The sequence below is a fragment of the Cryptomeria japonica genome, chromosome 8, assembly GCF_030272615.1.
Source record: "Cryptomeria japonica chromosome 8, Sugi_1.0, whole genome shotgun sequence".
In the NCBI taxonomy this organism is placed as follows: domain Eukaryota; kingdom Viridiplantae; phylum Streptophyta; class Pinopsida; order Cupressales; family Cupressaceae; genus Cryptomeria; species Cryptomeria japonica.
The window spans coordinates 536,932,791-536,948,025 of NC_081412.1; the positions used below are offsets into that span (position 1 = coordinate 536,932,791).

The following is a 15,235-nucleotide window of genomic DNA, read 5'->3' on the forward strand; positions in this document are numbered from 1 at the left end:
TGCATTTGAATGAAAGCAAAATGCAGCAACATAAAGTTAACAACCACAACACCGAGATTTTTACGTGGAGACTCGGAAAGGGAAAAACCATGGTGGGATTTGAACCCACAATATTATTATACTATGGCCAGAAGTATGATAATATTACATAAAGGGAATGCACTCGCATTCAGGCACATTGCCTAGAGCTCACTGCTCAATTACAAAAGGGCTACAACCCGGAGGAAGGCTCGCTGCCTTACAGGCTATTACAAATGATTACAATGATGAATGAACTGAAGCATAGCATCTACATATGCCAAAATGCAGTTCCGGTTAGGCTCAGATCAACTTGTGCAGCTGTTTTGTTTCTCTACTCTGTTTTCCTGCACTATCATACACCGAAGCACCAAAATCTTCAACCATATTCACCAACCTTGCAAATTTGCTCGTACACACTTCCTTGCTCACAACACACATCAAAATGTTCGATTAAATCGATCTTATATATCCACACCAACAAAAAGAATCGTTAACCATGTCGGCTTCCAAAAACCGCATAACACGCAACATGAAACATGTATCACCAAGTCGGTTCAATCCGTCCACAGATCCAAATGTGGACCAAAACAAGATGATAATAAGCTTCCCATAAGTCGGTCCAATCACCTCGAACATGAAACTAATCACCGAAATCAACCCAAATAATCCACAACATACATTATACCAGAATAGCTCTGATTTAACTGAATTACCAAATACCGAACTTCTAAATTTGCTCACGACTCAACACCGGATATCAAGATCACAACATACGATATACCGAAATAATCCGCCTCGAACCTTGAATGAATTGCCTTGATCACCGCAGCCAAAATTACATCACCAAAATCAAGATATGCACAATGATTTCATGCTCTACCGGTTACAATGTTCAACCTTCCAAACTTATGCCTTATGAACAATATGACTTCCAATAAGTCAAATCTATGTACACCGAATGTGATATCTGAATTGAGTTGCCCTCAATCACAACCCCTAAGCATCTCTCAAGCATCCATCTTCACCGGAACAGTGTCTCTTGCCAACACTACAAACTGAGAACAAATCAGAAAACCGGTAAATAGCTTGCAAGCAAACTATTTGACAAAATTATAGTGAGTAGATAGGCACGAAATTTGGTCTAGCACAGAGGGGGTGATCATACACACCATACAATCTATTTGATGTCCTAATGTACATCCCATGGGCTTTCCAAATTCTGCCATACACACCTGGATTATTTTCATCTATTTGGCATACCACATCCTTGGTATAGTCTTAAACACCAACTGTATGCCACAAAGAGGAAGATATCATAATTAAATCTAGAAGTTCCACTGTTGCAACAACCATATGATCATACACGGAAAATACAAAGCATCATTGTGCCCTACACAAACTCTATAAAGTATTAGCTGACCACCATTTGGCCTACAAGTAGTCTTTGGTCTACAATAACATCATCTATCATACAACCTAAAAGAAAATTTGGAAAAACCATACAACCTATTGACAATTTTGAGCAGTGGGTTGAAGCCATACATTTCTAGGAAAGCATTGCACAACCTACAAATTTAGGCAATTGTGATGTGATAGGTCTGAAAATTGATGTACCATGAAATGGAGTATTCACATCCATTGTGTTCCCTCAGCCAATGGAAAAAAGGCTTCCATGTTTAGTTGTACATCCAATTCAAAGAAGAGTTTAGTCAAAATGATTCTGCAACATTGGCAACTCATTTGTATAGCCCTCTAACTTAGATCATTAGTTGTATGGCCATGGGTGTGTGTAATCTATTGAAATTATAGCTAGCTTGGATTATGTTTCAAATTTAAATGTTGCTTAAATGCAATTCAAATTTGGTGTATAACTTGTGCAATTAAATTACTATTGGTCTGGGCCCAAAATCACACCATGTAACTTGTGATTAAGTTAAATGTAAGGGAGACTCATAATATAACTTGAAATTGAGTGCAGCCCCAGGTGAAACGTGTGATATGCAATTATTTATATAACTTGTAATCAAATTATTGGGTTGGGCCCAATTGGAAAATGTAACTTGATTTGGGCGCCAAACTTGTCAAAAGGAAAATAATATGAAGAAGTCGGCCTAATGAGGCTAGGCCAACCTATGTAAGAGGATTGAGTCTTGTATATAACAAGACTCAATCATGGCAATCATATATATAGATTCAATCAATCATTCCTAGCAATAAAATATTCTGCCCTAGCGAATATCCTCTCTGCTCTTCTTCAGCAAATTGGTCTTCACAAAATCAACGAATTGCTTCATAACAGCTGGGCAAATTTGTATGCCAGACCAGGCTGTAGATCTCCTTCACATATGTGCTAAATATTGTGCATGTCAAGCTCCATTCCATTTCAGATCTGTGCATCTTCAGGTAGCAGACTTATTGGCAGATTTGTTGGGTGATATCAAGCTGTGACAATCATCTACCTTACAGCCGAAACCCTGCCTGTGCATCTTCAGATTAGGGTCTGCACATAAAGGAATTCATATTGACAAAGCACTGCCCTAGAATGGGAGTCTTATCAGATAAGTGATCTGATCCTTACTGTAATTGTAATTTGCTCATACTAAAGGGTTTTGATCTGGATCTTTGATGCTGGGTTTTTCCTCCAGGAGGGAGGTTTTCCTAGGGTATATTGTGTTTTATGTGGGAGGTTTTCGCAGAGTATATTGTGTTTTGTGTGGGAGGTTTTCCCAGATTATATTGTGTTTTGTGTCTCTTGTGTGTTTACATTTAAGTTAATTTCTGAGTTTACTTAAATCTGATCACTAAAACTAACATAATCCCCATATAGTGGATGACATTCTCGATGCAATGTCATACTATAATTAATGTTTTCCTTTCCACTTCCAGCTAAAGAGCCTATTGCAGATTTCAGGTTGATTGCACAAGCAGTTCCACATTCCATGGCTATCTGTCCATACTTTCTCACAATGGAATTTAATAATGAAGTTTGAAGTTATCAACTTCTTATGTTTGCCACAATGGAATTTAATGGCAAGTAAAAAGAAAAGATGACTATGAAATAAGGACATGATGACGATCATACACATTACAAAGCCTGGTAAACCCATACTGTCAGAGCTGAACATAGTTATATTACACATTGTCAGTTAGTGGATGCTTATTTACATGCACAATAAGGAGAAAGGGTTGATTCTTAACAAAAAAAAATAAAAATTGTAAAACGCTTATAACTAAAGCATATATGATCATTGACAACTTATTGTGTTAGAGCTGTAGCAAATGCAAAGACTTTAATATCCTTATGCCTTTACTGCTTAAATTAATTTAACTATGGTCTAAATTTGGACCTCAGAACGGAAAGTATTCTAAGCCCCTGTTAGCATAAGACCATGTCAAATATAAGGAAGGACCTTAGGATGAGATATTGAAAAGACCATTTAAAGCACACAAGTTAAAAGAGGATGTATGGAGGTGCAGAGACACCACAAACACTCCACAAAAAAATTCATTTCACCACACATCACATGCATGGATCAATTACCTTTTCTATCATGTTTGAACTGAGGTTTCCACTGAAGATTAGCATTAAAGGATCAGACAAGATATGAAGGAGAAGGATTGCATATTCAATATATATGATGCATTTGTGACCCTCATTTGCTTTTATATCAGGTTTGGTACCTAAGCAGAATTTGAAGATTGCACGAAATAATTCTAAGGTTTATATCAGCAGTGAGAGAAAGTCATTTTTGAACATCATGGACCCACTTCCTCATCTGATTTAGTTCCAAAACTTGTTTGAATTGGCAAAAGCTCAAAGTTTGGTTTGTGCACAATAAGCTTGGTTAGTTTATAGATGCATGTTTATTATTTGACTAGAGACCTACAGATCTACAAGATACAACAATATTCACAATAACTTCATGTTCAGATGCAAGTTACAATCTAACACTTAAGAGTTACTAACAGCATATAAAAAAAAGTTTATTTGATGTATATTATTTTAATCAAAATGTAGTGATAGTCACTATATTTCATTATTCTAATCCCCAAATCATAATCATTCTAAATTCTAACCACCCTTTATCAGTGCACATTAATAAGACACAATACCATTTCAAAATGGTAAGTTGAGAATGCGTACCCTAGCATTAACATTTAAATATACAGAGCAAAAAAGCATCAAACCACGGCGCCTTGCCTCACTCCGATTAATCCCTTCAAGTAGTGGCTCAAAAAAAGGTGCTAGAAAGAAAACAAAGAAATAAATTTTAGTTCCCGATTATATCGTTACAATTTGGAAAAGCACGGCAATGATATGTATTAAACAACTTAAGAATAACTGAGAAATTATAGCCATGTATGATAACTGAACATTATTCAAAGAATCAAGAGAAAACATACCCACCAAATAAATTATTTGAAGTAATTTGAATTGGATATAGTCGGTAGTAACTATGAACAAAATATTTTAAGGAACGAATGCAAATAAAATAGACAACTACATTTTCTGAAACAAGCAATGTCATTCAATCACACAAATGTGTCAATGTTTGTACAGAATTAGGTACCATAATATTGAACTACAGGTTATAGCAATCATAGATTAAACTTGGACTTTACAATAACTTGGCTGACCCAAAAGTTTAAAAACTCAAAAATCAGCAAAAATCTCAAGGAAAAGCTTGGCAATGACTAGCCAAATTTATTGAACATTTAAAATACACAATTTTTAAGAAATATTCTTCAAAAGCACACATATTACTAATTTTCTTCATATATAAACCAATGTTAGAGTTCAATACATATCATTGACCAAAAAAAAAGTCTTTAGACTTGTGAGATCTCCATGCCATATTCTTTTTCAAAAACTGGGAAATGAAAATAAAGCTTAGCGAAAGACAATTAACAAGAAAAAAAAAAATCACCTATGTGTTTCTTTTTATTGTGAATATGAATGTATGATCTATTTTTATCAAGGTGAGCATTGGTGAAACTAGCTGAGAATTTACATATTTAATATGTATGTTTATTTCTTTAATAAATCTTTGTTTTATTTATGTATGTATTCTTATTCTGAACATACATCAATCTTATCAAGGTTAAAATGGTGAATTTAACTACAAATAAGAACTAAATAAGGGATTACAAACTATGTTCTATAGAGTCTGGAGATGGGGAGAGGTCACTTTACAAGATGTGGCAACATTTAATTTATATGCACCCTTTCGTACCAAAATTGGGTGCTCCATTCGGGAGGTCAACCCTAGCAAAGTATTATTTTATTTTTATTTTCAAGGCCTCTTAACATGGGTCAGCTCATTACATAAAAAGAATATTTGCAATTTTAATTAACTCCAAAAGAGGTTGGCTAGAATTTAATTTCAAAAAAAAAATTAATTTACTTTCACCTAGGTTGGGTGAATAACCACAACAGCATCATCAATGATTTCACCAACATAGGCACCATAACTTGGGCACCAAAATTCAATGAGTTTTGATAATTAGTCATCTTCATCTTGACCGATATCGCTTGACCTCCAATATCCTTTAACATCAATGACAAATAATCCAACATTGCCCATTGGGCAAGCACCTTCGTTCATCAAGTTTTTTCAACTAGCAGAGGCATTAATTTAAACTCGCCATATTGCCTAGTCAATTCTCCACAACAATCCTTAGACTTGGTACCATGTACTCGATAGGGACCACTACTTCCTTACCATAAATCAATTGAAAAAGTGTGTTTCTTGTTGTCACCTTGTACGTCATTTGGTATGCCCACAATACGGCTTGAAACTTTTCTTTCTAATCTACTTCTTTAATATCAAATGACTTAAGAATGACCAAAATAAGCAATTTGTTTGTCGACTCCACTTTTCCATTCACTCTCGGATAGCACAGTCTTGAGAGGTTATGAAAATAACATGATTCACAAAGTATCCTCCTTGATCACTAATCATTTGTATGGGGATGTTGTTCCTAGTGACAATTTTCTCATAGAAAAACCTCATTGTATTAACCGTCTTGTTGTCTGGGAGTGCTTTGTCCTCTGCCCATTTAGTGAAGTATTTTGTGGCTACAACAATGCACCTACATCTATGTAGCTGGCTGACTTAAAGTGGACCAATGAAATTAAGTCTCCACCTCTCAAAGAGGTCTTGAGGTTGTGATAAGAACAATGGCATTAAATCTCTCTTCGATGGTTTGCCAAGTCTCTAACAGGGGTTACATCCCAGCACCCATTCTCAGGCATCTGTGCAGTGTCAACCTCCACAAAGCTGCTAGCAGAAGTTTTTAGGCGATGGCATCTGGTCTCATATTCCTCCAACAAGCCCTTTGTGTTTTACTTTAAGTACTCTAGGTATTTCCTCCTGCATGACACATCGCCTTACTACATGGTTAGATCCCATTTTATGTAAAAAACTCATTAATGAGCTTGAAAGTTTTACTCTTCAAGACCAGCTTCCTTCTCTCCTAGTAGCATCTCCTTCAAAAAGGTGGAAGTGGATAGATATTCTCTAACATTCTTGTACCATGGAGGTAGTGTTGCAATACGAAACAATTGAGCATATGGAAAATCTTTATTCACCCCCTTGCATGGTTCACCCGACATAATCCTTGACAATTGGTTGGCTATTACATGGCTTTTCCTTGGCCAAACAATAATGGTAAATGTGAGTTCTTGCAATAATAAGAGTCACCTACTTACCCAACCTTGGATAATTGGCTTGTTCACTAGCTAAATGAGGGTTTGGTGATCGACATAGAAGGTGAATGGTGTTGCCAAGTGGTAATGCCCACACTTCTACACTCAACATACCATTTCTATCTCTTCCCTCTCTGTTGTCTTGTAATTCTTCTCTACCTTTGACAACAACCAATTAGTGAAGAAGACTAGTTGGTCCAATCCTTCAGGTCCCACTCGTGCCAATGTTGGTCCAATTGCATAGTTTGATGCATCCACATCTATGTGGAACTCCTTATTCCAGTCTGAGTATGCAAGGATTGGTGAACTTATTAATCGTACTTTTAGTTCACTGAAGGCCCTCTCTTGGTCCTTAGTCCATGTGTAATAAAGAAGAGTGCAGATAATACAAACACATGCAGCAAATAAATAACTCAGAAAATAGACAAGATTCAGGAAACCACAAGGCTAAAATATTCCATATTTAATTTCAAATCTGAAGATATAATATTTTCCAAAAGTATGAACAACCCAATTCATGAAATGACTTTAGAAATATATTTCAGACATAACAATAAAATGCAGCAATGAAGAAGTATGTTCTGGCACTATAAATCAGCAAACTAGCTATGTAGAAATGGACGCATCTCCAAGAATACCTCCAATTACCACAAAGATGATGGGAATGATAGTGCATGCCCAAAACGCCTCCAAACAGCAATAAAAACCTCATAAAACCCTAACGGCCACCTTCCCCAATGCTCACGCCACTCCTTGGGCTATACGGCCAGCACTAGATATGGTATGACCTCCTCAAGTGCTCACCAAAAATTGCAAACAATCTCCTCAATCTCCTTCTACAAGTGATTACTAAATATTATAGACCCTGGAAACTAAAGAAGAAAGCTAAATCGAATCTCCATTAAGCTCCAATGTGATTTCCGGATGAAACCACCAAAATCCTCTAGTTTGGGTCTCTCACCAACATGGAAGATGTTTATAAGGGATTTCGTACTCACAAACCTTCAAAGAAAACTAGTTCTTCAAGCAATGAAGTTTATCAAAATATCAATTCCAACATAACAAATGAGCCCCCAAAAGTAAGATTAAATAGCCACCCAAAAGCTACACCCCCTTGCCTTTACTTTTTAATTAATTTAAAACTCACTTATTTCTCCAATGTGGTGTCCCAGGTCTTAAAGGGGGCCACTTATAAAATTTATCACTTAACTATCGACTCCCATTAGTCTTTATCAAAATATTTAAATAACAATAAAGTTGAATCTTTAATTTCACTTTATTAAATAACCATTTATCATCATTTAATTTAAAATCACTAGACTATATGAAATATTGAGATAATGATATCCATTGCTTCCATCGACACATCTAAAAATAGAAACATTGCCAACTGGCTCAAATGGTGCCCAAAACTAACTTACTAAAACTAGTAAGTACTGGAAAACTCAACCAAAATCACTCTAGAAAAAGGTATTCCACACATAATAACCACCAGATCTCAAATAAACATCTAATATGGCCAACTAATTGGATAAATTGTCTCCAAAGTTCCCTAACCCTACTCATTAGTTTGCAGGAACCAACTGAATAGGCTAATGGTTCACCATGACTAAACTGATTAGGAAGGGGGCATTACAAAATGTCAACAGTTGGCCATTGTCACTTTGTCGAGTGGGTAAGATATTTGAGCAGTCAATCTTTAGTTCAGCTTAAAAAAATATGTCGTAGTACTTTTCCTTGTGGTGCCATGAATCAACACTTCTTTGGGTTCAATGCCAATCGTCGTGCTTTGCACCGTTCCATGCGTTCCCTGAGAGCTTTCAAATGGGTCTCCTGATCATTGAAGATCGACAGTCCTCCAGAAACACTTTAGGCTTCCAACCGACATTTAATCAAAGATGTGTAAGATGATCCTTTAAAAAGTTGTCAAAGCATTACACAGACCAAATGGCATCTAATTGTGTGTATACATCCCATCCTCGACCACAAACGTATTCTTCAACTTGTCCTCCTTGGCTATGCTTATTTGGTTGTACTCGGAGAATCCATCCATGAAGAAGTAGATCTCATAATTCGCAACCTCTTCCAAAATTGAGTGAAAGGAATTGGAAGGGGTCTTTAATGGTTACTGCATTCAAACTTTTAAAGTCCACACATACTCGAATTTGTTCAAATTCCTTTACGAAGATGACTATCGAGGAGACCCACTCACTAGTCTTGACCTTGAAAATTATGTCGACTTCCAACATTTTTTATATCTCCTCCTAGACTTTGGCATCATAATTCTTGTTCATTCTGTAGGGTCTCTTCCATTTGGGTGTGCTCCTAGAACTAGAGGAATCCTGTGTACACATAATTCTAGGGGCATCCCTTTCAAGTCCTTATATCTCTAGGAAAAAGTGTCCTTGTATAACATAAAGATTTTGAACATTGTTGGCTTCAACACTGGGTCCCAATCATCTTCAACCAAAATTGCCCATGGATTGCCTTTATCTCCCAAGTTCACTTTCTTCTTTCTAGACTCCTTGTACTTGATCACTTTGTCCCACTCAAAAATATGGGCTAGCATGTCATCTAACTTGGCTACTCCCTCCTTGTATTCTTCATACTCTAGAGGAAATGTCTAACTTGTTGTGACTTTCATTTTCTTCTTCAATCTCTCTGATCTGCAACATGTTGCAATCAGGTTGGAAAACTTTGTAGTTTTCCATTTGCCAATGAAAAAGTCCATTGAATGAGCTTGTTTTGTCCTCAGAGCAATGTTGGGGGTCAAGAACTTCTCCATCATTTGGTTCCATGAACGTTCTTTCTTCTTTTGTGCCTAATTCTCCTCATTCCAACTCCAAATTAGAAGAATCCATCACTTCGCTCACCACCTATTTCCTCAAGTTGATAACATACTTCCATTGTTTTCTAGGGAGAGAGTGTTCCATTTTCAATTGTGATCCATGTTGGCTGCCATTAGCCATCCTCTCCAAGAAATGTGTCATATGCTTTCCTTTGCAATAGGATTTCCACAAATTTCAACAAGAACTGTTGGGTCCTAATAGTCACCTTTTGTGCCATCAGTGTCTAGAACGACTTGATTCCATGTTTGTCGGTGCTTGCTAATTAGAATGTATGTGGCAAGAAGGTTGGCTACTCGAGGCATCTACACATATCTTCCAACAATATGTTGACAACAAATCAAGTATCGAACACATAAGCAATCTTGGCAATCCGCCAAGACTCGATGATGCTCCATCCAAGGAGAAGGGTCCTACAAAACACAATGATATTGGAGTTTGTGGCCACATCACCTACCCACTAAGAACAAGGCAGTTTTAAGAAATTTGTTGGGGCCTATTGGTGTACATTTTATCATATACCGAACATTAGAATAAAATACCCCAAGGATACTCTATCCTCTCCTGAAAAACCACCGCTTATGCTAAGATTGCGAGAAGATCATATGGCGATTCCAAGGTCTATGTGTGAACCAGTGACTTTAGTGGGATAGGTTCTTGGGTAGTGTATGGTGAAAATCTCAAGGGGGACTTACGATTATCAACTGGCATCATTCACAAGCCAGGCTTACGGGAATTTATCAATGACTGCTCTTTGTTTTTTGATTTATTGATTTAGGACTTCCAAAAAAAAAAAAAAGACAAGGGTTTAGGAATTCTAACTATTGCTAGGCTATTCCTATGAACTCAAGAGATGGTAAAGACTGGGTGAAACTAGTAACTACACTTTGTTTCGCCACACTGGGACAACTACGCAAAGTGGGTGCAATCTTCTAAGGTTGTGCTTAAGATTTTCATACTTATGAATAATACCAACAATTGAACAATATTACTCAAAGCAGAAGTTAAGCATCCACATCAAAATCTTAGGCTAACTTTACACATTGAATGAAAATCATCCATCCAACAAAAGCATGAGCAAAATTTCACCAATCTTAACTTACCAATCCTTCATTCATCTAACAACTTCAAAGCAAATGACTTAAGCAAATTTAATCTAAGTGTTGAAGGGAATATGCAATCGTGCAACCATTTAGCAATAAAAAGGTTTCAACACAATACTGATAAAGAACTTTTATTACTCAAATAGCTCTAAGCAACAATTTCATAAATCTCTCCACACTGAAATGAAATGAGAGAATGAATTTATATACAGTTTCTAAAAACAAATGAATGGCCAAGATCGATCTAAGATCAACAGTCAAGATCAAGACAACCTAACCCTAATCAAAGTTTCCCAAAATAAGATCCAAGATCAACTACAAATGAGACAAGTGGCACAAGATGCTATCTTTTAGGATTGCACCCCCTTCTTCTGATATTCAATGAACCTTGACACAATCTGGTAAACTTTCTCCATTGTGACATGTTGATCCTAAATTCAAATCCTTCCAAGTCATCTGCACATAGAGAAAAAGTGATTTCCCAATCTAGTTCTTCCTTATGAAAAGAATCTCTGATGGACAAGAGGTTCAATGCCTTAGCCAAATTACTCTTCAAGACTGGTCCTGTGATGGCAAAGAAGATGTCTTGTGTTCTGACCTTCAAATTCTCCAACTGCATATCCCTTTCTCGGATAGTTTCTTTCCCAAGTATCTTTGCAACTATAAGGAAAATCTTGTCCTGAATTGCCTTTATCAGTACTTTTATTCTATCAGCATCAACCTTTACTTTTTCTAAGACTTCATTTCGTGCAACCAGCGTCCAGTGCCAACAACTGAAGTCATAGGCAGCCCTTGCTTCAATTATCTTTCCATTCACCAATTCTTGTGGTGGGACTCATTTCAGCTCTCTAAGGCACAAGATAATTCTATCTTGAATATCCTGGAAGTCAACCCACACTTCTGCCATGTTCTCAATCTTGGAAAGTAGAGAAGAGGTTTGTTCATATGCTAATGATATTCCTTCTATAAACGTGGCTACTTCTTGTACTTTCCATCCAAACTTTGATCTCTCTGGTTGTCATTGCTTCCTCCTCAGAACCTTTGACTACCTATTGTGAATTCAAGAGCGGGAGAGCTTTTGGATTTGCTTGATCAAGTGGCTTAGTAGTCAAATGTTGAGAATATTCTCTTAAGCGCTCAACTTCTCTCTTAAATTCTTTCTTCTTTTCTATTTCTTTGTCCAGCTTTGCCTTCATAGAAGCAACTAAATTGTCTAGGTCTTCTTTTACTTGAGTCTTCGTGCTTGGTCCCAAGTCATATATGGTGACTAATATTCCTCTTTGCCTTGTCTACCTTTGGCACTGCAATCTGTACTGTTTTGCATACTGTTTCATCTCTCTGTATGGTGGAAAACCTTCTGGCTGGCTTCTTTACTGCAGTTTGCTCTAACCTGGCTAAGAAATCAGCCATGTCATTTTCTTCTTGTTCTTCTACTACTTGTGTGTTTATTTTCAACCTTTCCTCCAGCCAATCAAGGACATTGGGCTAGTCAATGCCTTCCATTTCTTGAATGTCCTTTACACATGATATCCAAAAGCGCGGAAATCATTCCTTCTTGAAATTCACCTTCCTCAACATCTATTTCATTGTCCGACTCTAGGATCTTTGTGCCAGTACTAGATGGTGGTTGTTCATCTTCTTGATGGACTGATCTTACATTCTCCTCATGGACTGGGGAGGGAATTTCCATCTCTGTCAACGACTAATCAATGGCCAATATATCTATATTTGTGGATGCGGGAGAACAAGACGGTTCTATCCTTTGCTTCTTTTGAGTTGGTCCTTCATTCACAACTGCCTTCCCCTTCTTTTTGACACCTTCAATTGATTTGGCACTTTGAGTTGCTTCCTTATTGGAAGAATATCCTTCTACTTCACCCATTAGGTCATAAGTTAAGATTATATTTCCTTGTGTTAATCTATGACATTACTGATCAACCCACCACCTAGAATATTTTATAACTAGCCGCATCAAAGTGGTCAAGTCTGCATGCTCTGGCTCTAACCATATGATAGGAGGAAGAGGTGCATGCTCATCAAAGCCAGGCTAAATATAGTTTGTGTTATCTTCCAACTAATCAAGCACAAGAAAAGGCTCAATCATTCTGATCAAGCTTACTGGCAATCTGGAACAATCTTTTCCTAATGTCAAACTCATCAGCAGCATTTGCCCAAAAATCTTCAATGTCTGCTCTATGTCTCAATCTTTCTCCATTCACTGATCCAATATTGCCGAGAGGATCGAAATTAGCTCTGGATCGGTAGAAGGAAAAGGGATACCACTGCATTTCTAGCCTGGCACTTTCTACTACTCCTGTTGTCGGACAAGATTCCTCCATATTTCCAATAAAGAATGGAAAGGTAATTGTTGCCTTTTGCCTTATCATTTTGAAGCTTTGATATGTTTCAAGTTATCTAAGAACTTCAAGCAGGACCATCTTGTTGGTTGGATAGATCCGAAGTCGGTAAGGACGATCATCAAAACTTTGGACTCTTATGTATGTGAATTTTGGAAACTGGATAAACAAGGATCCATACTTGTTGATTAAACTTTTGGCTTCAAGAGATAACCTTTGGTGAGTTCCTCCTTGTAATGTTATTGTGATGTACATTAGGAATGCATCATGTGCTCGATAGCTCTTCTGCTTAAGCTGCAGCTTCGAGTAACAATCATAAGATCTAAATTCACCTTCACCATTACCAACCAAGTCTCTACAGATCAGTCTCGAAATATCTATAAGTACTAGCCAATAGGTAGGTAATGTAGGAGCTCATGTAGAACAACTTTGTCCTCTCCAAATTTATCAACTGTTCATGAAGGTAGTTGCTGATTATGCGAGACCAATTGAACATCCGGACTCCCGAGGTAATTTCATCTATACAGTAATACATCCATGTCTCAAATGGCGCACCTTTAGGGCTGCCCATTACTCTATTCAGCAATACGATAATGTCACCATATTCTTCCTTGAACTATAGACGTAGCAAGACCTTTGGTACTTTCCCTTGGAGTCTTTTCTTTTCCAACCATGATTTGTTAACATTTGTCGCACAGAGTTCAAACTGGGCATCATAAATCTTTTGGGTATCTTCTTTGGTCTTGTAGGAGGTTTTATTGTAGTTTGGAATTCCAAACGTTTCTTGAATGGACAACTCTAAAAGATTAGCTAAAACTCTCCCATCAGGTGCAATGATCTCTCTTGACTGTACATTGTAGTGTTTGGCACACTCAACCATCAGCTCAGCACATTGTTTAACCAGAGGAAATCCAGCTGCTTGGATAATGCCATTTCTCATCATCCGACAGGCAATGGGTGTCGGCAGGTGTCCAACATGCCCGTACATTCTCTTTTTCAATTCTTCTAAATCAACATGTCCAAGTTCAGTGTCTGTGATATTCTTCCATTTGCATTTGATCTTGGATTCCTGTTGAACTCCTTTACTGCCAAATTTCATTGGTGCTTTTCTTGAAAGTGCTCCTTTGGTTGTCATTAACCTGCATAACATAAAAAACTCAATATTATTTTCAAGATTCTAAGTCTGATTTTTGATCTTTTATCTGAAAATTTCACTTTCAACTTGAAAAAGGTTAAATTTCTGCGAAAAAGCAGACTGAAAGTGAAGGGTTTGGCCAAGAAATTGATAAAATTGAGAAAAATAGGACAAAATAATAGAAGTATTCAGTCAATTTTAAATGTTTTGTCACAGAAATTGATCTTTGTGACTGAAATTCACCTTTAATTCTGAAAATTTGTCTTAAAATCCGAAAAAGCACTTAATTTCTTGACTTCAACACTTAGAAAAAATTCACTTCTTCAAAATTCCTCTAAAAATCAATTTCCTCAAAAATCCGAGAGAGAGAGAAGTTCTTCTCAATTACTCTCCAAATTCTCAACCTGAATAATGAATTTGAAAGTGACTGGTTGAGAATATATAGAATTTGGGATTTTTTAAACTTAAAAGTTTTTTTTGTTTTGTTTTTTTTTGTTTTTTATTATTTTTTTGTGTTTTAATGTTTAAAATCTTTCCAAAATGGAAAGTTTTTATTTCTCTCTCAAATTCATCCTTAATTCAGGAATCTTCTAGAACTTCCTTTTAATTTCGAAAATTCTTGAATTTTGAAAATATTCAAGTGTTGAAAAATAATTCTTGAAAAATAATCCTAATATTGGAAAATAATTAAAAATTTATTTCATGTGTCAAATTTTTATTTTCCAACCCATCCGTTGATGGACCCTTGATTTCATGAGCAATTTTCTATCAAAATTATCTTCTCTAGCCATTTTTCTCTCTTCATCGTGGCAAGTTGATTTTCATGTCTAATCTCCAAGCCTTGGGGGAATTTGTTTATGCCTGGCTTAGGCATCTTCACATATTCCATTTATGCCTAAGCAATTTTGGAATACCTATGTGATTTTATTTTTTTCTTTTATTTGATCAAATTTCCAAGGTGTTTGGACAATAATGTTCTTTTATCCTTCGCTTGTGTTTTATTTGCCGAAAAACCTCCTTCTTTGCTTCCTTGTGTAGACTTGGAAAAAAAGTCATGCCATGGC

The 15,235-nt window shown here is 36.5% G+C and overlaps 1 protein-coding gene across 8 annotated transcripts in view; it reads right to left on the bottom strand.

Annotated features, from left to right (window-relative positions):
- Nucleotides 1-15,235, bottom strand: part of LOC131027668 (uncharacterized) — a 279,605-nt gene that overhangs the window by 66,432 nt on the left and 197,938 nt on the right. For all 8 annotated transcript variants that reach the window (XM_059209613.1, XM_057957741.2, XM_057957746.2 and 5 more), the window contains one exon: nt 4,166-4,266. In XM_059209613.1, coding sequence (XP_059065596.1) covers nt 4,166-4,266 — 101 coding nt within the window. The remainder of the gene's footprint in view (nt 1-4,165; nt 4,267-15,235) is intronic.